The following is a 24,732-nucleotide window of genomic DNA, read 5'->3' on the forward strand; positions in this document are numbered from 1 at the left end:
TGTCCATTTACACCTACCTTCGATCTGATAAAACCATGACCTGTTCCCCATTCATCCAGTGGTCGAATGTAAATAGACAGGTCCATTTATGTCCAACTGCCCCAAAGGAAACCACAGGCGGTGTCCATGTCCAATCTACACAAGTAAAGCAGACACGACCTATCATCCACCTGCTCAGCAGGAATCAGCAGACAGATCCCCATTGAGCAGGAGGATCACTTGGCAGAATCCACCTGTGTGAAAGGGCCCTAAAGATAAACAGACGTGAATGAATGATGCACGGGGTGCGAATGTTAGGGCTAGGTTCACTTTAGAACCAGCCATAGTAACATATATCCATGGATATAAAATCAATACGACTCAGTATGTGGGTGTCCAGTGCGCTGCCTGTGTGCTCATTCTAATCACCAGCGATGTCTGGCCTGTTCCCTGTGTAGAATGGCGCTCCTAACACTGCCAGACACACCACAACACGCTCCCTTCTCCCAAGACAACTCTTCAAACTCCACCAACTACAAACACAGCACAGACACGCCTACGTCTCTCTCTTCTCCAATAAGTGAGTGAGGACTATACCACAGGCAGGAAATTGAGGGGTGTATCAGAAGTCCGGGAATGCCGTGTTTAAGAAGTGACAGTGCATAAAAAAACAAGTTTACCCTATTTACCCTGCATATTACTACAGGTCGCACGTATCACTACTGCCCATAGGGCCACTTTAGTACAGTTAGCTCATTTTGACAATCTCCTTCCTCCCCCAGCCCGGTCGGCCCATTCTAGAAAATGTATGTGCAGCAAAAACCCGCGAAACTGCTCACGTGACGTGCCGAGTGGCGCGAATTTTCTTGGCGGGAGAAGAGAGTGATCGAGCATTGTGTACGCTGCTGCTGGAACCATAAGAGGCGCCTATCAGGTCAGTGTATGGCTGTGCTTCCCTTGGTGGTGTGTAATGGCTGATATCAGTGTAGGGCAGTCTGTGGCTCTCCAGCTGTTGTATTGCAGAGTGCCCTCAGCAGAGCCGTGTGTGCTGTCCTGGGCTCCTGCACACCTGGAGAGCTGTGAGTGCTGTGCACAGGGAGGTGTACCCTATGTGTATACACTTGTACTTCTCCCAGGTTATTGCCAGCCTGATGTACCTGTCATGTCAGAGCCCTGCCTGTGAGTCGCCATTCCTCAGTCTCTGTGCTGCTTGTCATACCGCCTACACTTGTATTAAATGGCATTCTGTAACACCATTAAAAAAATGTAACCATGCATTTTGCTGCTCCTAAATGATAGGCATGCACAGGTATCAGCATGTAGATTGATGTGTACAAGTGCTTGGGGCCCATTGGTGCTGCTTGTGTACTAAACGGCAGCGTTTGAGCCAGTGGTTGGGGGGGGGGGGGGTGTTATACGTCTCAGCAAATCAGATTTTTATTTTTTTAGCAACTTTGTCACTGCAAGCCAGCATAGTACAGTGACATGTGATCGCTTCCCGTACTTTGCAATACAAATTGCAGCATCTCTATTTTAACCACTTGCCCTCCAGAGGGTTTGCCCCCCCTTCCTGACCAGGCCATTTTTTTGCAATATGGCACTGCGTTACTTAATTGACAACTGCGCGGTCATGCAACGCTGCACCCAAATGAACTTGCGTCCTTTTGTTTTTCCCATGAATAGAGCTTTCTTTCAGTGGTATTTGATCATCTATGCGTTTTTTTTATTTTTTGCACTGTAAAAAGACTATTTTGAGAAAAACAATATTTTTGACTTTGCTATTAAACGTACAGTAAAACAAATGTAGGCCAAAATGTATTCTGCTACATGTCTTTGCATAAAAAAACCCCAATACATGTAAATTGGTTTATATGAAAGGTATAGCGTTTACAAATGACAGTGTATATATACTAGGATTGCAGCGGGCATTTTAAGACTGGGGGGAACTGACTTGGAGTCACTGACATCCCCAGTGACACCAATACAGTGATCAGTGCTAATAAAAATTAATGGCACTGGGCAGGAGGGGGTTAATGTGAAACAATCAAAGGGTTAACTGTGTGCTATCTTACTGTGGGCTGTGTTAGTGCTTTCAACTATAAGCACACTGCTTTGCATGGCTCTGTTACGCAGAGTCATGCAAAGCAGTGTGCAGGAGCTGACAGGAGAGCACTGTATTGTTTACATACAGTTCTCTCCCTCTGTCCATAATGCTCCACGATCATCAGGTGCAGGCGAGCAACTACTGGTTGGGACTCGGTGATTGACAGCCGAAGCCACGGGTCAAGCGCGCGTACCCCCTACCAGGAAATGCAAAATCGTGTATATATTTGTGATTTTGCGCACCCCTGCTGCCCTGTGGCAGAATATCTGTTATAGGGCGATGGGAAAGCGGTTAATGCAGCTCATTGCACCTCACCTCCAGGCTGCGATGGCGTGTGGATGTTGTTTTCTATGTGTCCTAGCAGTGACTTGCATTCATCCAGTGTGGTAAAACACAGATCACCACATTATCTGAATGGGGCCTTACGCTTGGTTCTCGTGTGTGGGTGGTGCCGCTCTGGGAACCATGCAAATACCCGCAGCTGCACCACCCACACAGAGGAATGCGGGACCCACAGGTGCCATTAATTGTAATGACATGCTGCCCGCACTGGAAATCGCAACTGTACTGGGAATCTCGGTTCCTGCGCGGGCTGCAATTTCCCAAGTAGTGCAGGGTCTTCTTCCCTGTGTGTCCCAGGGCACAGGAGTCCATTCAAATGAATAGGCTCTTGTACCCGAACGGCCGCACATATGTGAACCTGGCCTTGTATTTTCTCCCCTTCTGTTAGAAGAAAAAAAAAAAGGAATTCAAGTCCTCCCAAAAATCAGGAATAATACTCTTATTTTTGGGATATCTAATGAAATGAGAGAGGCTTTAAAAAGCCTTTAGGTTCCTTTCACATGAGTGGTCCAATGAGGTCCCCTTGTCAGTTTTTCAGGTGGACTTGATCACAAGGCCCATGTGTTCCAATGGACAGGCAGGTGTGAACGTACTTGTTGGTTTACTCCTGCCTACCCCCAGTTTTAGTCCTGGAATGGGGTCTGTTCTCTTCCATTTAGGTGGATCAGTTCACAGGGTAGTCAAGTGTGAATAGACAGTTGTCTTTTTACTGCCGGCTGCCCATAGAGTAGAGTGGGCTCTGTTAGTGTCTCCTCCACAGAAAATGAGCAAGCACAAATGTTTCATCTGCCGGATCTGGTTAGATGAGCAGGGGATTTGTGAGCTGATCCCTTGCTGACAGGAACGGAATCTGCCACATATGAAAGGGGCCTTATTGTGCTATGCACTTTCAGATTTGGGCTCCTTAATATGAGCAGCAATCTCACCTGCCCTATGAAATGTGATCCATCGTGGACTGCTTTTCAGAGGGAGGGAGGTCAGCAGCTTCCAGACATTCAGGAGGTGATACTGCCACCTCCTGAATTTTTTTTTTTTTTCTAGGCCTAAAGGGGATTTTGTATTGAAATGGCGTTCCATAACTGCGAGGCTTCCTGACTTGGCCATTTATTGCGTTACTTTAACTGCGATCATGCAATGCTGCACCCAAATTAATATTGTGCCCTTTTTTCCCCCCACAAATAGAGCTTTCGTTTGGTGGTATTTGATCACCTGTGCAGTTTTTATTTTTTGCTATTAAACATGTCCAATAAAAAAAAATCAAAATTCGTCAAGTTTAGGGCAAATTGTATTTTGCTAAAAAAAAAAATCCCAATACATGTAAATTAATTGGTTTATGTGAAAGTTATAGCGTTTAAAATGGTGGTAAATATACTGGAAATTTTTTTTTTCACTAGTAATGGCGGTGGTCAGCGACTTATAGCGGGACTGAGGTGGGCATTCTGACACTGGAGGGAACTGACTTGGTGTCACTGACATCACCAGTGACACCAATACAGTGATTTGTGCTAATAAAAAGCACTCACACTGTACTAATGGCACTGGGCAGGAAGGGGTTAACATCTGGGACGATCAAAGGCTTAACTGTGGGCTGTTTCACATTGTGCTGTGTGTGCTTTCAACTGTAAGCACACTGCTTTGTATGGCTCTGCTATGCTATGCAGAGCCATACAAAGCAGTATGCAGGAGCTGACGGGAGAGAACTGTATTGTTTACATACAGTTCTCTCCCCGTCGATCACCGGGTGCCGGCGAGCAATCACTGGCCGGGACCCTTTGATTGACAGCTAAGGCTGCGAACAGTGAGCTGCTCGCGCTCCCCCTGCCCAGAACTGCAAAATCACACATATATCCCGTGCCGCCCTCTAGCAGTATTTCTGCTATAGGGTGGATGGGAAGCGGTTATAATGTTCATTGTTTCAGAAAAAATGAAAAGGTGAACACCCCAGGCCCCACTATGCTCACTTAGACTCCAGCGATGCAGCGTTCTGAAGCTCTTCAGGCGGCGAGCTTCCAAGTCTTGATCGCTGGCCACTTTTATTGGTCGGGCGAGGAGGACGTCACCCCAGAGCATGCTGAGTTCAGTCAGATGGGTATTGTTGAATTTGTCCAGTGAGCTGTGCTTGCAACATGTTCTGTGTCAATTGGCCATAAACTGTTTCTTTTTTTTTTCTTTTCCTTTCAGCCAGCAGGCTGAATGAACAGATTTCGCAATCCACACAAAATTCCCCAACCCTCTTAGGGACCTTGTATTCTGTCAGCATCACCCAGTCAAGTAGACCTGGCTACAGAATGATTGAAATTGGTGCAGCTGAACCCGCAAAATTTCTACCAGTGTGTGGCCAGCTTTACACTTCCCTTAGCTCTGCTGAAACTAATAGAGAAGAAAAATATTCTACAGGGCAGATGTCTCAGGCAGTGGTGATACACTGGGATTTATTTACTAAAGCTGGAGAGTGCAAAATCAGACTCCCTTCTGCATAGAAACCAATCAGCTTCCAGGTTTCATTGCCAAAGCTTCATTGAACAAGCTGAAGTTAGAAGCTGATTGGTTTCTATGCAGAAGGGAGTCTGATTTTGGACTCTCCAGCTTTAGTAAATAAACCCCACTGTGTCATCAGATTGTATAGTCTTGAAATTCCCTGCGCAAAGATTTAACCCTTTCACTGTCAGGCCCTGCGGTCTACTTTTAAAGTTTTACTACACCCAGGACCTTGCAAGTGCAATTATTTTAGTAAATATAAACTGCTAAATACCTTTTCTCATCAGCAGTATATAGCAGTCTTGTGACTTCTATCAGTGTCCAGCAGAGCACTGGTTAAAGCTTGTAGGAGGCGGTTTCATTTTGCCCTAGGAGGATGCAGAACCCCTGACCTCTGTCCAGCAGTGCTGACTGGCCCTGTGCTGATCACATGCACTCTCCAAAGAAAAAACCCTCTTTAGTAATACACACCAAACGGAGCACTTGCAGAGTGACTCCACACATCTTACCAGGAGATAAGAAGGGGAGGATCACAGAAGTCAGGATCAAACAGCATTTTTACTCAATGCAAGTGATTAACTCCTTTGGTTCCACAGTGAGCATAAAAAGCATGCTTTACTCCTAAAAGAAGTGAGCGCTAAAAGCAAAAAAGCAGCCAAAGCACCAAAAGGATACCAAATAACCTCTCAAAGCCTAAATATAAATAAGGTGCAGCGCTAAATATTTAAACCAATAATAAATGCTTATATAAAATATGCCAAGATAAAATCATAAAATTCATCATAAGAATAAAGTGACTTGTGACAAAGTGCCAAAAATGCATATGAATTGAGTGAGTTCCGTGATATATAGTCTGTCACTGTTAGAGTGACCAGTAGTGGTATTCTAGTGCTAGAGTAATTGTCCCAATGTGAATATGGGATCAAATTATCTCCAGTAATAGGTGCTCCATCCAGACAATGGGGAGATGACCGGTGTTAAGAAAAGGCTGTGTACTCACCAGATGCACAGTTAATCTGCGCATTTAGAGACAATATTATCTATGGATACACTGAAGGCTCCTGTGTGGATGGATCTGGTCTGGTCAGGTATTCCCCTCACTGCTCCCTACTGCTGGTAGTATGGCTCTGTCTCCCCTTTCATAAAGCTCTGTGGGTTGTTGATAGCTCACAAAGAGCCCAGAAAAGATGAGGCCAATAGCATGATACCGTTTTGCATAAGGTATATGTTTATTCCAGTAAAGCAGTAAAAGACAAAATTACTGACCATGAGATGAATTCCAAGATGGCCGCCGGGACCCACGTGGTGCTGGCGTCGTGACGTCACGACACTGTAGCTCCTCCCTTTCTGGGCTCTAGCAGATTGACTGTGCATCTAGTGAGTGCACAGCCTTTTCTTAATACCGGTTATCTCAACATAGTCTGGATGGAGCACCAATTACTGGAGATAATTTGATCTCCCATATTCACATTGGGACAATTATTCTAGCACTATAATAACACTACTGATCACTCTAACAGTGACGGAGTATATGATATCACGGAAGTCACTGGAATCATATGAATATTTGGCACTTTGTCACATTATTCTTATGATGAATTTTATGATTTTATTAATCTTGGCATATTTTATTTAATAAGCATTTATTATTGGTTGAAATATTTAGCGCCGCACCTTATTTATATTTAAGCACGCTTTACTGCATATACAGACTGATTTTACTGTTGTGGGTTTAGTAACACTTTAAACTCAGGTGGCCAGACCATTTTTGTAATTTTTCTACTGCTTTATTTCTCCCTTACAGCTTTCAGTTTGTAAAAGACACACCAAACCATATATTTTCAGAAAGTACATGACCTATAGAATAAAAAGAAGGTGCTGCTAAATTTTAAGGCCCCACAATATTTGCTCAAATGTTTATCAAACCAATATTTTTGCTAAAAATACACTAAAATCAATATTAGCAGATACAAACACTGCACGCTTTTACAAAATTTCTGCTGACGACTTAATAAATATAAAAGCTTAATCCGTGTTGCATTAATAATTAACTATTTGTAAATATTAAATTTGCGCCTTTTTGCAAAATGGTGAAAATCAAGTGTATGCAAAACTTCCTTTAAAAATCCCATACTTGTGACACTGCTCAGAGAATATGGTGAACAATGTGTAGGCAAATTACTAATTTACAGGTAAACTGAAATGCATGCATAGGACTTGCTATACTTGCTGAAGAATTTTGTATTTCTGTTCAAAAGAAAAAAGAGAGGCTGTTGTTGGGCTTTTAAACAGTTGAATTACATGCTAGAATTAGATGTAAAGGACCTAATATCTCTCAATGATTTACAGCATCATGTCTTCTCCAACATCTACACCAAATCGCAGAAGGAACAAACGGGGCCGTGGCAGCAATCCCCCAACTCGTAAGTAAATTGCTGATTTTTTTTTTTTTTTTTTTCTACATTGCATTTTTACCAAAACTGTATCTACTGGATATTGAGCATCTGCTTATTAGCCTCTTTGTCGAAAGCCTGCTAGCTGGTCTCTGCATTTATTCCTATGGAAAAGCTGTCTATTGCAATGGAGGACGGCATTAACATAACTTTAGTATCAATAGAGATTTGTTTGCTCAGGCACAGAACAGGTTGTGTGATGTCAAGCGAAGTCTAGAAGTGCCAAAGTACAATTATCCTTTAGGGCTCAATCACACTCGCCATGGTTGGTGACCTGCATTAATCTACACAGATCAATGTAGGATTACTTCTAGGGTGCATAGAAATAGTTTTTTTTTTTTTTTTCTACCACTAATTTGCTATATTGAGATGACTTGCATTATGTTAGACATGCTGCATTTTTCTGCAATGCACTGGACCTCACTTTGTCACCACACTGCTGCAGAACATTACATTTAATGAAATGCAGTTTGTGAAATTTCAATAAAGAAGCTCTAAAAAAAGTGTTTTTTTGGGGGAGGGATTCTTACTCCAATGCAAGAAACAGCCTGTACACATGACATCAGGCCACATACTAAAACTTCTCATTTAAGCATGCTGGCTGGTGTGAACATGCCCTTAAAGGAGAAGTATAGCTAATGTTCTTTTGGCTATACTTCTTTAGCTCACAGGAATGCAGTTTGTTCTGCACTCCTGTGATCTATTTCCGGCTGATGTCACCAAGCCAGTCGAGGCTTTGGATAGAACCCGATTGTATGGTCGGGATCCTCCCAGGAGCCTGGACTGGCTCAACAATTCGCATCCACCTAGGTGAATATAGGGGTTGTTTTTTTTATTCATGTGTTTTTTGTTTTGTTTTTTTCTCAAAACCCCATACTTCTCTTTTTAAAGTAGTTTTTCAAGGTTGGCAAGGTTACCGAGGTTGACCAAAAAAAAATGTTTGTAGAATGTTGCCAGTATATGAATTTTCTTTTTGCCAAAACATTCTGGTCTGTGGTTTTAGATTTTTTTTTGTTTTTCTTTCAGTTATGTTGTAATGTATTTTTAAACCAAACCAGTATATGTGCCTGAATTTCTTTTATTGGTTTCCTGTTATCTTCTGCATGGCAGAGCTCAGTGTTGTAGAGTAAGGAGAATCACTGAATCTGGTTGTGATTCCAGCGGGGCTTTCATTTTAACCCTAAACAGCCGGAAGGGTAGCAGAGGGATTGGTTGTGGTGCTAGAATGCCTAACTGGAGATCTAGGGTCACAAGACTGGCTTTTAGTTGTGTTTAGCGGTTTATCTGCAACCAAGATTGAAATCTTGCCTAAACAAAATGCTTAAAATGTGATACCTTAAACATTGCTATCTTTTTATGTTATTTTTTTCTCCCTGTACCAGCCCGAAGCGAGGAAGTAAATTCTCCACCATCTCAAAAACGTAGGACAGAGGATTCGACATCCATTGGTGAGCTTCTACCTATGCCAACTTCACCTGGTGACCTACAGAGCCCCAGTGGACAAGAGCTGCTATTTTCCAGCCCTGCACCCTCTCGGCATTCAGGTGTGAAAAAAAGTTCTGATGGGTTTTAATTTGGATGGGAAACAATGTGCGTTTTTTTTTTTTTTATTGGAATTTTGGGTCATTTTAATAAGCCATAGATGGGACTGCTGGGAAAACTATAGAAATGTCGTTTATATGGGTGGAAGAGGGCTGTATCTTATGCTGCATTTGCATGGCGACTAGCACTGGTATGAATTGACAGCAGCAGGATTCTGCTGATTCCTGCAGCTGTTTCTGCCAACTGTGAGCGGCTAGCAGCGACCATTGAGCCCTATAGGGACAGGTTGACAGCAGCCACAGGTAGCATTGGCTGCCGCTGAACTGTTATTGAAGTGTTCAGATGATACAATCTCACAGGTGACAGAAACAGTTGTAGTAATTGTAGATTTCCTGCCAATGTCATTCGCATCAGCGCTAGTCCATGTGAATGTAGCCTATTATCTGGGGAGGGCTATTTATAAAGCAGTGAAGACTTTCATTAAACACCCACTGATGGTGAATCAATCAGCTGTCATTAAAAACACATGCACCAGGAAGATGTATCTGCAGTGAATGTTTAATGTCAAATTCACTTTTTAAAAAAATAAAATGCTCTTTGGTATGTTACAGAAAAGTTTAACACTTTCGCTACCAGAGCGGTTTTTGCATTTTTTTTTGCACACATTTAAAAAAAACATTTTTAGGCCTGAAGATTACACAAAAACCCCCAAACATATATTTTCTGAAAGCATAAACCCTAAAGAATAAAATCGTGGTAGTTTCAATTTTTTTTATGCCACGTGATATTACTGCAAAGGTCTGGGAAATGCAAAATTTCTGTAAAAAACACACTAAAAGACCATGCATGTCTCGTCTGGGCTCCACTCAGTGTATTGCAATGCAGATCGGATCACATTGCAATACAATGGTTCTTGGCTGTGCTAGCCGGGGAAAGTGACAGGTGACCTGGAAGTGACGTCATACAAGTCGCTTTTCAGGTCACAGAAAGAAGGGGAGCAGAATGGACCTGCAGCGCGCTGGTACCGGCGGTGTGTGGAAACAATTGGCTGGCAGCACAGTCGCTCAGATGCTTCCAGCTGACAGACAGGAGTCTGCCTGTCAGTTTGACACATTTTTTTACAAACAGATGTCCATGCACATTAGGGCGTTTAGAGGCCGGGAAAAAAAAACACTTCCGTTTTTGCTTTTAAGAACTTTTTTTAAAAAAAAAACCCGCTGTCGGGTTCGTACGACATACAGACCTGGCAGCAAAAGGGTTTAATGGCAACCTGTCTGTGACAGACCCTGAACTCCCATAGTTCTATTTTAAAGCTGCTTCTATAGAAAGTTGTCTTATGTCAGAAGAGAAACGTGGCATGCTGTGTGTTGTCTATTGGTTAACATTGTACTTTTTATATTTTTTGCAGCACTTCAGAGTGAACTTGACTTGAGCTCTCCCCTGACATATGGAACCCCAAGTTCTAGAGTGGAAGGCACACCAAGGAGTGGCATCCGAGGTACCCCTGCCAGACAAAGGCCTGATTTGGGGTCTGCTCGAAAACTGAAGCAAGTGGATTTACATTCTGACCAGGTGAGGTGTTGACTTTGGCCGCTGTCTTGACTATATTTTAGTGACTATTTCTTTAGTTACATTAATTGAAAATGTCATCCCTGCAGCCTGCTGCTGAAGAACTGATTACAAGTGAACAATCCATGGAACAGAAATTGGTTATCTGGGGTACAGATGTCAATGTTATCACTTGCAGAGAGAAGTTTCAGGTAAGCATTTTTTTTACCCATTTTTAAGGCAGAGGTGGTGTAGGAAACGAGTAGAATATGTTGTCAGACTTAAGGATGATTACTTGGAGCTAAAATTTGAAAGTAGAGCTTCTGGAGCTATTGTGGTAGTGTATGGCATTATGGATTGTCTGTAGTGTAGTACAGTGTCATGGAGTGATTTATTTGTAAGTACAGAATCCTAATTATTTTTTTAAATTTTTTTACATTTTTGCAATCTTTTCTGTTGTAGCGGTTCATACAACGTTTTATTGATCCCTCAGCCAAAGAGGAGGACAATGTTGGTTTAGATTTGAATGAGCCAATTTACATGCAGCGATTGGAAGAGGTATGTTATGATCTATTCCTAAAGCTTAATTATTAACATAGGAAAACTGCATATATCCATGTAACTTTCATTGCTCAACTTTATTGCTGTAGACACTGTTGTGTTTTTATAATATAGGCAGGTTCTTAACCTATGAATTTATAGGTTTCTTGACTGAAAACCTTTTGATATTTTAGATCAATGTGGTTGGTGAGCCATTCTTGAATGTTGACTGTGACCATCTTAGGACATTTGACAAAGATCTGTATAGGCAGCTGGTCTGCTATCCACAGGTAACCTTAATGCCCTTTCTCATTGTATTAAACCTTCTTTTTATGCATGACTATGCATATGTTGTAGTCTAGACCTTTCAAAAGATTTTTTTTTTCCCCTGCACAGGAAGTTATTCCAACTTTTGACATGGCAGTCAATCAGCTCTTTTTTGAGCGCTACCCTGATTCTATCTTGGAGCATCAGATTCAAGTTAGGCCTTATAATGCTCTTAAAACCAGGAACATGAGGAGTCTTAACCCAGAAGGTAAGGAGGCTTTAGTTCTAAAAGGAAATTGCAATAAAACTTGTTCCATTCTTTAAAAAAAAAAAAACTGATGTTCTAATCTTTCTGTACTTTTAATTTTACAAAATAGGCTTTTGATATTGACTTCAGGGAGCATTGTGGACTTGGCACAGAGAACAGAAATATTTATTTTGCCCTATCTGAATTGCTAGGGGGAATGTCTCACTCTACTAACTTTAGGTGCGAGTTTTTAATTGAGCTCTATAACGTATGATACACACTCACCATAGTCACATCACTTAGTAAAAGAAATCATTTGTATGGTTCAAGTTGGCCCAAGCAAAATATTTAAAGTAGTAGGAAACGTGAATGTAGGCTTTAAGACTAATCCACTACATGTAAAGAGCCTAGAGCTCCATTTATGGGCTGGGAATACAAATATGTGGAACATTTAGTCCCAAATAAATTACAAAACATATAAACCCTAAATACTAACTTCAAACACAACCTTCAACAAGACTTGCAGCTCTGTATCCTTATTGTGTGTAATCTGACCTCATAAATGGTTTGACTGCACTATAATTTGTTGTTTAGATATTGATCAGCTCATTACAATTGGAGGAATGGTCATCAGAACTTCTCAGATTATACCGGAGATGCAAGAAGCTTTCTTTAAATGTCAGGTCTGCGCTTTCACCACCAGAGTGGAAGTAGATCGTGGCCGTATTGCAGAACCATCCGTGTGCAAGCATTGCAACACCACACACAGCATGGCTTTGATACATAATCGTTCCATGTTTTCAGATAAGCAAATGGTAAGCTCTCACTTTTGAGTGTGTTTTTAAGTTTTCCTATCCTTCTGCTACATTGCCTTTTTAGTGCATATTTGGTTTTAGTAGCATTGTTAGGAGGAGAGTTTTGTAGTTGCAACAACATAAGGCAATGGTAAAAACTTTATATACAGTACATGTAACTGCCAAAATGCCTCAACTAACATTCTGCTTGACCTGTGTCAGAATAGGGCTGGCTTACTAAAGGGTGTTTACTTAAGGGTAAAGATTTTATATTACATTTTTTTTTTTTTCCTTCTTGCGTTCATTACAAGGGCATAAAGGACACAGCCAGACCATTAGATAAATGGACTGGATAATCCCCCCTGCAGGATCAGGTCACTAGGTGCAACCAGAATGGAAAAAAAAATTTGACCTGGGTTGACCCCCTTCTGGTGTCTAAAATCCCCCTTCTGGTGCCCCCCCCCCCAATTGGCAACCCTTAACTCTACTGCTGAGGCATGTGGGTGGCCCCCTGCGCCTGCTGAGACATAGGAAGTCTCACTGGGGTCTCTACGATGTGCAGACTTTTTAGAATTAGTCTTTAGCACCCTATGCATTCAGAGATGAATACCCAGAATGCAGGTATTCTGCATTCCAGGCGTTCAACCCTAAATGCATAGGGCTAGCACCACTAAGTACAGCTTTCAGCCCCATCCAGCTGCAGCATATTTCAGCCTGCCAGACTGAAGGGCATAGTTACTGAACCCTGCCCCGTGCCTTCCTGTCGCTCTAAAAGGGCTAGGATTAGAAGCATAGTAGCTAGCACCCTCTGTCAAAGGAGCAAGAACCAGATGTGCTTTCTTTTCTACAGGGGCCAGATGTGCTTTCACAACCAATGCAGAGTGTTATTGAGCTAGAGTGCTATTCATTTTGTTTGTTTGAAACCACCCCCCCCCCCAATCCCTAATATATTTAACTTTAACATACCTACACTTCGGCAACTGTGTTAGTGTTGCCAATACATTGCATTCCCAAAAGAGGGTTACGTGTGTATTTTGCCATGTTTAGGTGCATTGAACTGATAATTCTGCATCAATGCCAAGTTGGATGTATTCTATATTGGATCACTGTGAATTTGGATTTACTATTAGGGCTTTCAAAACTAAAACCCAGTCTGTTATTTATTTTAGATCAAGCTGCAAGAGTCTCCTGAAGATATGCCGGCTGGGCAGACCCCTCATACAATTATTTTGTATGCTCACAATGACCTCGTGGACAAGGTTCAACCTGGAGACAGGGTGAATGTGACAGGTATATTTTATCTTAAAACTACCTTGGCTATTTTCTATTTCTAATTCTGTTCTAGATAATGCTGTTGAGTTTGTTTACTCCTGATGATTATCTCTAAATTCAGTTCCTATTACTTGAGAATTGAAATGTGTAGCTAGAAATCACCTTTTTATATTTATGTAAAATTCGATCCCATTAACCGCCTCCCGCCCACGATATAGTAATATGACGGATGCAAGGCGGTTCTCTCGTTCTGGGAGGACGTCATATGACGTCCTCCCATTCTAAGCGCGCGCACAGTGGATCACCAATCCACGGAAAGAGCCGAAGATGTCGGCTCGGTCATGTGATCAGCTGTGTCCAATCACAGCTGATCACATGTAAACAGGGAAATGCCGGTTAACGGCATTTCTCTCCTCACGACCTGTCACGCTGACAGCTCGTGAGGAGAGGAGAGCCGGTAATCGGCATTCCTCGGAGGGGACATGTACACAGATCATCAGAGCACTGATGATCAGTGTGCCCTGATGATCTGTGTAGCCCCAGCAGCGTCACCTGTCAGTGTCCATCAGTGCCAGCTCTCAGTGCTCATCCATGCCATGTGCCCATCAGTGCCACATTTCAGTGCCACATCAGTGTGCATCAGTGCCGCCTTACAGTGCCCGTCAGTGCTGCCAATCAGTACCATATATGAGTGACGCATGTCAATGCTCATCAGTGCCACCTACAAGTGCCACCTATCAGTGTCCATCAGTGCAGCCTCATTACCGCACATCAGTGAAGAAGAAAAATCACTTATTTACAACATTTTATACCATACTAATAAACGTTTTTTTTTTTTTTCAGTGGTTTTTGGTTTAAGAAAAAATAAAAAAAACCCAGAGGTGATTAAATACCACACATATATATATATATATATATATATATATATATATATATATATATATAAAATTCATATGGGTACAGTGTTGCATGACCGCGCAATTGTCATTCAAAGTGCAACAGCGCTGAAAGCTGGAAATTTGCCTGCGCAGGAAGGGGGTATAAGTGCCCTGTAGGCTAGTGGTTAAAGAACCACATCACTATGCATTACATATATTTAACATTCCAGTATCTAGGTACCCTAAACTGTATGTTGTGGTGCATTTTTCCCCCTATTTGTAGCAAATGCTATTTTCTTTTTTTATTTTCTTTTTTTTTTTTTCATTGTAGGAATTTACAGAGCAGTTCCTATTCGAGTAAATCCCAGAGTTAGAAATGTTAAATCAGTTTACAAAACTCACATTGATGTAATCCATTACCGAAAGACTGACTCCAAGCGCTTGCATGGTATTGATGAGGACACAGAACAGAAAATGTTCACAGAGGAGCGTATTGAGATGTTGAAGGGACTTGCTTCTAAGCCTGACATTTATGAAAGACTTTCTTCAGCTTTAGCACCAAGTATTTATGAACATGAAGACATTAAGAAGGTATGTTTGCTTCCCATTTGGCCATTGTGGTTCCATACAGATAGCATTACTTGCCTTATTAGCATATAAATCTTAACCTGTATCTAAACCAAACCGCAATGTCATGTTGCCACATACCTGTCGTCATAACACCCTATGGACTATATTATAAAACCTGCCTTCCTCAGTCATCTTATGTGAACTACAAACGACGCTCCTGTAGATTATTGGAAAGGCATTTGTAGTTAGGATGAGGGAGTTGCTGCTCCTATGTATACAGTGTGCTTTTCTTGGCAGGTGAAAGCAAGGGGGGGGGGGGGGCCGAATGGGGAAAAAAAAAAAAAAATACAGCCACCACATTTAAGGCTTGCTAAGGTGCAATATTAGATTTGTGGGGATTAGATGTGCTTTGATAAAATTGTCTTGGCAGAGAAAATAGATTTTATTCATATAAAGTTTAATATGTTTGCAAAACTGAGTATTTGAATATCCTTGAAGGCAGACAGTTTTGTAAATGAGTTATTGATGTCTTTACAGGGTATTCTTCTGCAGCTGTTTGGTGGTACACGGAAGGACTTCAGTCATACTGGAAGAGGCAAATTCAGAGCCGAAGTTAATATCCTTTTGTGTGGTGATCCTGGTACAAGTAAATCTCAGCTTCTCCAGTATGTCTACAACCTTGTCCCTAGAGGCCAGTACACTTCTGGGAAGGGATCTAGTGCTGTTGGTTTAACAGCTTATGTGACAAAGGACCCAGAAACAAGACAACTGGTTCTTCAAACTGGAGCTCTTGTGTTAAGTGACAACGGCATCTGCTGTATTGATGAATTTGACAAAATGAATGAGAGCACCAGATCTGTGTTACATGAAGTTATGGAACAACAGACCCTTTCCATTGCAAAGGTACATAATGACCATGATCTTTTCTAGCTAAATTGCATACTAGAATAGAAGTTTCTGTAGATTTTGGTGGGCTGTACATGTTGTTGTTGTTGTTGTTTTTTTTTTTTTACATCAAGTTTATATTAAAATAATAGCATACAAAATAAGGTGTGTGTTATAGAATCTAAAATCTCATTACACCAGATGTGCAGAAGCTTTGTTCCCTGTCAAGATAGTTTACACCACCAGTGGTGTGCATTGCAATAAAGTTGGGGGGGGAGAGACATGTTGTGCCTGGATTAGCGCCTGGCTTACTACAGCACACCAGCAATGGGTGGGATTTTTTTATAAGGGATCCCATCACCCAGTATTTTATCTCGTAGGATTTCATTCATGTTTTCCCTAGCCTCTTTTGACTTTTTATTTATTTATTGTATAAAGGCTGGAATTATCTGTCAGCTGAATGCACGCACATCTGTCCTAGCTGCTGCAAATCCTGTAGAATCTCAGTGGAATCCAAAGAAAACAACCATTGAGAACATTCAGCTTCCTCACACACTGTTGTCCAGGTATGCTACTTAAATATTTTGACTGACTGTACCCCTGAAAAATTAACAAGCCCTACCCTCACTATACGTATCCCAACACAGATCTTGGAATAATTAATTCTTCCCAAAAGTTGCAACCTGTGCTAGGCTATGTGATATTTTTGGCTCTGTGAATAGCTTGTCATTGATTCTGCACCAGCACTGCTTATTGCCAGTGGGGAACAACCTCTCAAAACCACTAAAATTCTTTTAGTTTTGTATTTTACAATTATGGGTTGCATCTTGCCGGCTTGAGCTGTCAGTTTCTCACTAAAGCAAATTTGATAGCCTAGTATAAAGGTTAATTTCATAAAATAAAATATGATTGGCTATTATGGTGATCACACAATTTTGAACCAGTTCCAGTGGTTTTTGATCTTTAATGATACCAGTGCTATTGGTGACAGAATAGTCTCTGAACATAGTTCCAAAATAGAACCTAAGCATCATGCTGAAGGAATATTGTTCTGTTTTCGGTCTGCAGGAGGTTTAAAACTTGATTAATCTTTTCACACCCTTTCCTTTCAAGATTCGACCTGATATTTTTGATGTTGGACCCTCAAGATGAGACATATGACAGACGCCTGGCTCACCATCTTGTTGCCTTGTACTATCAGAGTGAAGAGCAGTTAAATGAAGAACAATTGGACATGGCAGTGTTAAAGGATTATATTGCATATGCCCGAAGCTATGTGCATCCTCGGCTTAGTGAGGAAGCAAGCCAAGCTCTTATTGAGGTAAAATTTTAGGCAGAAAGCATGTTCTCAATCTAATTGGAAAGGCTAATGCAAACCACACCAGAATACCCAGCGTGGTGACAAATTGTTACCAACAATGCTCTATGTACTGTTGAAGGTCAACCTGCAGGTTTTAAACCAAAACGCATTATTATATATTTAAAGTTGGAATTACATAGATATAACATTTGTTCTTTAAAAGTATTAAGTGCAATCCCACTCAAAAGGTGTTGGTGTACCCCCAAACCAACAACGTATCTGTCTTGGAATGGGGAGAAAGTGGTGTTAAATTTGAGAGGCTGGGAGATGTGACCTAAGCAACCGCTTTGGAATTTTGTCACATTTTAGTAACTTATTTTTTTGTTTTTTAATTTCAGGCCTATGTGGATATGAGGAAAATTGGCAGTGGCCGTGGCATGGTTTCAGCTTATCCCAGGCAGTTGGAGTCTTTAATCCGTCTTTCTGAAGCTCATGCTAAAGTGCGATTTTCTAGTAAAGTTGAGACCATTGATGTAGAAGAAGCCAAACGTCTTCATCGTGAGGCATTAAAGCAGTCTGCCACAGATCCTAGGACTGGAATTGTAGATATTTCTATCCTTACCACAGGTAAATGGGTTGCTGTTCTTAAAATTAAAGAGGAACCTCCGTTAGCTGTGCCCTAAAAGTCTGGCAGAGGACAATCAATAGTGTTGTTGTTTCCCTATAGCGTTTATTCCCTTATTAGGCCTTGCTCACACTGGCATTGAAAACAGGAGTTTGAGGGGCATTTTTTAATGCTCCTCAAACTCCTATGCAAATGATAAAATGGACAACACCTTGTGCCTTTCACATTATCAAACCATGAAGTGTTAACATTGCTTCGCTTCAAAATTGAAGCTTCATGTGGAGCTTGAAGGAAGTGAAGCCTTTAATCTCCTTTCATTCAAGTTTATGAAAACACACCGCGTATGCGTTAGTGAAGTGGTTGGGGTGCATTAATAGTATATTGGTGTCTGTGGTGCAGTTTTAATGCGTGTCACACACCAAAAATGCACATAGGGTGTTTGGGGGAGAGTTAAAATTCACGCTAAACACATGTCAAACGCACCTATTGATACTATAGGTTTGTTTTAAGTCAACATTTTGAGTGAACGTTACTGTTTCCCCATGTCTTGTTCTGCCCTCTGTGGAGGCAATAATGTTATGCAACATCTTCCATGACCACACTGCTGAAATTGTGTAGCAGAAAACTAAAAGGGATTGCTCTTCTTTTCTTTTCAAGCACCTAACATTTGGCCAGCCAGTTCTTCATGATATTTTTCAGTGTCTGCATTTGAACACGGCTCATGTAGTCATAGCCTAAAGCTGGAACAATAGGAAGCATCCAGCATTGCTCTGTGCTGTGCACAGACTCCTCTAATGAAGGTTAGGGAAGTTATGCCTATGTTCAATATAGTTTTTAATTGCCAACTTTTCCTATCTTTTTTTTTTTTCAAGGAATGAGTGCCACAGCCCGTAAGCGTAAAGAGGAATTGGCTCAGGCTTTGAAAAAACTTATTCAATCTAAGGGCAAAACGCCTGCTTTGAAATATCAACAGCTGTTTGAGGATCTTCGGGCACAGTCTGATTCGGTAAGTTGTTTTCCAGTTGCATGATCTGTTGCAATTCTGCTGTTTTTTTTTTTGTTTGTTTTTTTACCACCTGCTTTGCATAGTTATCAAGGTTGAAAAACTGATCATGGGGAACAAAATCCAATCTTCTACTACAGGCAACACTGAAACCCTGGCTCAGGAAGTAGGTTCCTATCTGTCCCTGGCCACTCTTAGATCTCCAACTTGCAAAAGGAAAGAGGCAGCCGCTAACCATATAAAAACTCAAATGCTATTTTTCTAGGCTCTCCAAAGTACGAACAGTTTCTCCTGGTACAGGCCAAGGGCTCCTCTTTTTCCTTTTGCAAGCTGGACTTGAAAAACTGATATTCTTCTGGTTTAATTACTCACACTTTCTTCTAGAGGAAACAGAATAGAACTTGGATATGTGGGCAATAGTCACATAAGGAAAATTTAAATCCTAAACTCCATGGGCAAGTAGGATCAATCCCCCTAAACCAAAATATTGATAAGTATAATATTGGTTATGAGGTGCAAAAGTCATCCTGTCCTAGCTCTTGCCCCTGCAGTGGTACTGCCCTCTGAATGTGGCATGGTATTTAATTTTTACATGTGTACAGCCATTAGTGGCAGCCTGTCCTTGTTTAGGTGGGTGATAAAACTGTGGCTCAACGGCCTGCTTTTACCACACCTCTGAACGAGGCTTTTTAGGAGTATATTTTTTATAAAGCGATGAACTTTACACCTGCACTGAATGTTTGTTTGTTTTTGGGTGTATCTTTTGGTGCATATATTTTTTATATTGGTGTTTGATGCATCTAGAGTGGATTTTTGTCACATTCACCGCTTTATAAGTATGCTCTTGAATTTAATGAAAAAATTAGAAGAAATTATAATTGGGGCTAATTATAGTTAATAAGGGGTTAAATAGGATCCATTATAAAAGTAATTTGTAGGGTTGTTTTAGCAGATGCCATCTGCAAATCAAAGGTCACCCCTTCCTGTGGATGAATGGAAAAGAGTAAATACAATGTTACCTTGTATTCCTAAATATAGGATTGAAACGGTGGTTTAGGCACTGTTTAGAAGTTCTGTTTTTCACCTTTTGGCTGCTGCCCTTACAGAACAAGTCAAAATGACACCAGGGATTTGCCAGTAAGAGCTGTTGGAGTAGAAAGAGGGTCAGTTATACAACATATGCCCTGTGTATTTTGTTTTTCAGGATGTATGTTGCATAATCTCATGCATTAAAGCATTGTACTGTAAATAAACCATTGAGTGTTTTAACAAGGATTGAATTATCTACCAGTGGTGGGGTTTTTTTCCCCAACTTTTTCTTTAACATTTTAACCACATGCCGCCCAGCCACTGTATAAATACGGCGGCAGGGCGGCACGGCTGGGCAAAACCACTTTTTAAAACTTGTGTTTTGTAAACAGGTAGGGGGCGCGGCGCCGCCCCTACCTGTCCCGCCGATCACAGCCGTGAATGTCAGTTGCCGGGTCACAGCGGGTCGTTGCCGGCTATGTCCCGGAGATCGGCGGCAATCGCTGACAGAGCACAGCTGCAGTAACTGTGCTTTCTGTCAGTTCCCTGACAGCTCCAGGACAAGCTGATCGGGACAGAAGAGTTTCTCTCTCCCGATCAGCGGTGTCCTCCATGCAGTACACACCCCCGCCCCCTAGTAAAACACTCCCCTCACACAGTTAACCCTTTCCCTGAAAAATAAACTTAACCCCTTCCTCCCCAGTGCCATTAGTACAGTGTCCGTGTTTTGTTTTTTGTTTTTTTGCACTGATCACTGTATTGGTGTCACTGGGGATGTCAGTGACCCCAAGTCAGTACCCCCCAATGTCAGAATGTTCACCGCAGTCCCGCCATAAGTCGCTGATCGCCGCCATTATTAGTATTAAAAAAAACCTAAAAATCCCAGTATCTTTCCTGCCATTTGTAAACGCTATAACTTTCACATAAACCAATTAATTTACACATATTTTTTAGCAAAGACATGTCGCAGAATGCATTTTGGCAGAAATTTATGACTAAATTTGATTTTAAATTTTTTTTTTTTTTTTTTACTGGACATGTTTTATAGCAAAAAGTACAAAATATTTTTTTTTCCTCAAAATTGTCAGCATTTTCTTTTTTTATAGCGCAAAAAATAAAAACCGCACAGGCGATCAAATACCACTGAAAGAAAGCTCAATTTGTGGGAAAAAAAGGATGTAAATTTCATTTATGTACCCTATTGCATGACCGCGCAATTGTCCATTAAACTAGCGCAGCGCTGTATAGCAAAAAATAGCGTAAATTGCAGTATCTATACCATAGTTTGTAGACGCTATAACTTTCACACAAAGCAATCAATATACACTTATTGGGATTTTTTTTACCAAAAACATGTAGCAGAATAAATTTTGGCCTAAATTTATAACCAACTTTGAGTTTACTATATATTTTTTATAGCCGAAAGTAAAAAATATTGTTTTTCTTCAAACTTTTTGGCCTTTTTTTGTTTATAGCGTGAAAAATAAAAAGCACACAGGTGATCAAATACCACCGAAAGACAGCTCTATTTGTGTGAAAAAAGGACGTAAATTTTGTTTGGGTGCAGCATTGCATGACCGCGCAATTATCAGTTGAATTAGTGTAGCGCCGAGTAGCAAAAAGAGGCCTGGTCATTAAGGGGGGTAAATCCTCTGGAGGTCAAGTGGTTAAAAATTGATGTTCTTGCAACTTCTGAACAAGCTCCTTCACACAAAGCTGGCCAGATAGCCTTAAGGTTGATGAAGGGTTTCTGTCCTGTCTAATTAAAGTGGTTATAAAACCTAAAACATTTTTTTATGTTTATGCATTTCTTGTTCCCTCCCCCCCTTGCCTGAATCCTCACTCCATCCAATGCTGTGCCTGTCTGCAGCTTTTCTCTCCCTTCACTTCCTGCTCTCACTGGTTCCTGCTGCTGTCAATCGAAGCCAGTGACGAGAGGACGGGGCTCAGAAGTCAGTAGATGCAGACAGGCTCAAAAGTACCACACGAGTGCCTATAAGACAGGGAGGCTTTCCATGGGGCACTTGGTGGAGGGGAGGAGCCAGGGGCGCTGGTGAGGGACCCGAGTAGAGGAGGTTCATGTCTGTTCTGTATAGTTCCATTGCACAGAGCAGGTAAGTATAAGGGTTCATGCACACTGGATTAAAAAAGAGCCAGTGCTGTTGGCATAAAATGCAAATTTTGAGCAGGTTTTTTCTTTCTTTTTTTGTAGTAGCGTGTTAGGTAAGTCGTAGCATTTTTTTTTTATTATTTCCCCTGCCAGAAAACTGCTCTCAGATGCAAAACGGAAGGTTTTTTTTTTTTTTTTATTTCCCTGCCTCTAAATGTCCTAATTTGCATGGATACATCTGATAACATTAGCCACTTCTACAGGCAAAATGCTAAGCTCTTCTAGAAGCAGCTTTTTGTTTTTGTTTTTTTGAGAGTACAATACTTTGTAGTTTAAAACAAAGGTGTAAGTGAAATGTGTGTGCGATTACCGGTGTAGAGTAGCAAATCTTTTCCTCCACCACTTGTTTACTGTGCAAGTTTTCATAATGATTAATCACTTAACCTGTGTTATCATTACAGGCAATCACAAAAGACATGTTTGATGAAGCTCTACATGCTTTGGCCGATGAAGATTACCTGACTGTGACTGGGAAGACTGTCCGTTTGTTGTAAAACATGCTTTCATTTTTAGCAGTAATGTTTACTGCTACTTTTGTGTGATCTGAGAATCCATACACATGGGAAACTCCCAGGAGCGATTCTTGTAATTATGGATATTTCAAATTATACTCTCCTTATGCTTTTTATGAATTTACTAATTCATAGAATGAAACCTTGTATGCTTTGCCATAGTTATTATACAACCATATTTGGGCTAGTAGGCAAAGAACTGGTTTGTGTAAAGATTTTTGCTTTTAAATGTATGTAAAGAAATGTAAAGTGCTACAATTTTGTAGATGTTTCAGAAATTTTGTAATGCCTATACTGTTAAAATAATAAAATAAACGTGCAGTTGTAGTGTGTGGTTTTTTTTTTTTTTTTAGCTTTGTTTGGTTTTTGTCTTTCTGAAGAACCCACATTTTGTTTTTTTTTACTTTGTCCTATGTTCCTACATGCTTATTGAGGGTGGCCATACATGAATTGAAATTTGGATGGTTCAGCGTGAACTGGCTAAACTTTGATTTATGTATGGGCAGCCTTGTTGTACAGAAGTTGATTTACAGATTTGACTTCTGTATAACCAGTCTGAGTGTGTTCCAGGATCAGTGCATTCTGACAGCAGAAAAGTCTCCCCACTGTGGAAACACAACAGCACAGCAGGAGGGATTCCACCATCCACATTAAATGTATGGTGGGGATATATACACGGTAAAATAAGTATTGAACACATCACCATTTTTCTAGGTAAATAGGTTTCTAAAGGTGCTATTGACATTACATTTTCACCACATATCTGTAGCAACCCATGCAAATCCATACATACATAGAAACCAAAAGAAATAAGTTTAAAAAGTATGTGTAATAAAATGGAATGACACGGGAAAAAGTATTGAACACGCTAACTGAAGTTTATTTAATACTTCTTGCAAAATCCTTTGTTGGTAATGACCGCTTCAAGATGCCTCCAGTATGTAGAAACTAGTCACATGCATTGCTCAGGTGTGATTTTGGCAAATGCTTACACACAGTCTTCAAATCTTGAAGGTTCTATCAGCCTCTTCTATGAACTCTGGTCTTTAGTTCTTTCCTTAGATTTTCTATTGGATTCAACTTGGGTGCTTGGCTGGGCCATTCTAGCAGCTTTATTTTCTTGCTTTGAAACCAATTGTGTTTTCTTGGCTTTGTGTTTGGGATCATTGTCTTGCTGAAATGTCCACTCTTGTGTTATCTTAATCATCCGGATCGATGGCATCAGATTTTTATCAAGAATGTCTTGGTACATTTTTCCTTTCATCCTTCCTTCCATGTCAAAGTTTGCCAGTACCGTATACTGAAAAACAGCCCCACACCATGATGTTCCCATATCCAAACTTCACTGTTGGTAGGGTGTTTTTGCAGTGATGTGCAGTGCCATTTGACCTCCAACCATGGTGTGTACTATGGCATCGAAAGAGCTCAATTTTGGTCTCATCTGACTATTCTCCCAGTAGATCACAGGCTTGTCTAAAACAAGCTTCAACATGCTTTTTCTTCAGCAGTGGAGTCTTGTGTGGTGAGCTTGCATACAGGCCATGGTGGTTAAGTGCATTACTTATTGTTTTCTTTGAAACATTTGTTCCTGCTAATTCCAGGTCTTTCTGAACTTCTCCAAGTGGTCCTTTTGGCTCTTGGACATCTCTTCTGACAAATCTTTTCATTCCTCTGTCAGAAATCTTGCGAGGAGCACCTGGTCGTGGCCGGTGTTATGATCCGCCCGGCGGTGTCTCTAGCAGCCCACAGCGCGGAGTTCCTCAGGGCGCAGGGTCTAAGTCCCAATCTGCTATTCACCAGGGCCCCTGATGGTGGGGATGGACTTGGCGCAGGCTGAGACCAGGTCGCAACCCCTGAGTATGTCCGGCAGTGGTAGAGAGCACCGTCAGAGGTGTGCGAGAAACGGAGTCTGATGTGAAGAGGCTGGCAGACTTACTGACAGGGAGCAATCTGTGCAGGATGGATGGATGGATCGTCTGGGTAGCGTGAAGTGTAGTCAGGCAGGCCAGGTCCGCAATGTGCGGGCAGCGAGGTACCAGAGGAGTAAGCGGAGAATGGTCGGAGTCACAAGCCAGGTTCAGCAATTAGCGGGCAGCGCGGTACAAAGGATCAGGCAGAAGGCTGGTCAGGCAAGCCAGGGGTTAGTCAGGTACAATGCAGAGGTCAGCAACGGAATAATCACAGGATCAGGAAC

At 41.3% G+C, this 24,732-nt stretch overlaps 1 protein-coding gene across 1 annotated transcript; it reads left to right on the forward strand.

Moving 5' to 3' along the window:
• The first annotated feature begins 758 nt into the window (after positions 1–758).
• MCM4 (minichromosome maintenance complex component 4) lies at positions 759–22,865 on the forward strand. Its single transcript, XM_089678403.1, has 17 exons — positions 759–913; positions 7,253–7,326; positions 8,739–8,900; positions 10,307–10,470; positions 10,557–10,658; positions 10,909–11,004; positions 11,181–11,276; positions 11,383–11,521; positions 12,095–12,315; positions 13,464–13,584; positions 14,776–15,035; positions 15,552–15,917; positions 16,338–16,465; positions 17,013–17,220; positions 17,598–17,826; positions 18,697–18,830; positions 22,428–22,865. The coding sequence occupies exons 2-17, from the start codon at positions 7,257–7,259 to the stop codon at positions 22,518–22,520; spliced, it is 2,589 nt and encodes an 862-aa protein (XP_089534529.1). The 5' UTR covers positions 759–913; positions 7,253–7,256; the 3' UTR covers positions 22,521–22,865.
• Positions 22,866–24,732: the final 1,867 nt, after the last annotated feature.

Source organism: Staurois parvus, unplaced genomic scaffold (assembly GCF_062004578.1).
Source record: "Staurois parvus isolate SC_StPar_1 unplaced genomic scaffold, SC_StPar_1.0 ptg000205l, whole genome shotgun sequence".
NCBI classification, from domain to species: Eukaryota; Metazoa; Chordata; class Amphibia; order Anura; family Ranidae; genus Staurois; species Staurois parvus.

Bases quoted from the DNA above. Each gene is read 5' to 3' on its own strand.
- MCM4 (XM_089678403.1), top strand. From the start codon at position 7,257: ATGTCTTCTCCAACATCTACACCAAATCGCAGAAGGAACAAACGGGGC. The intron at 11,005-11,180 runs GTATGTTATGAT...TTGATATTTTAG, and splicing joins ACATGCAGCGATTGGAAGAG to ATCAATGTGGTTGGTGAGCC. The intron at 15,918-16,337 runs GTACATAATGAC...TATTGTATAAAG, and splicing joins AGACCCTTTCCATTGCAAAG to GCTGGAATTATCTGTCAGCT.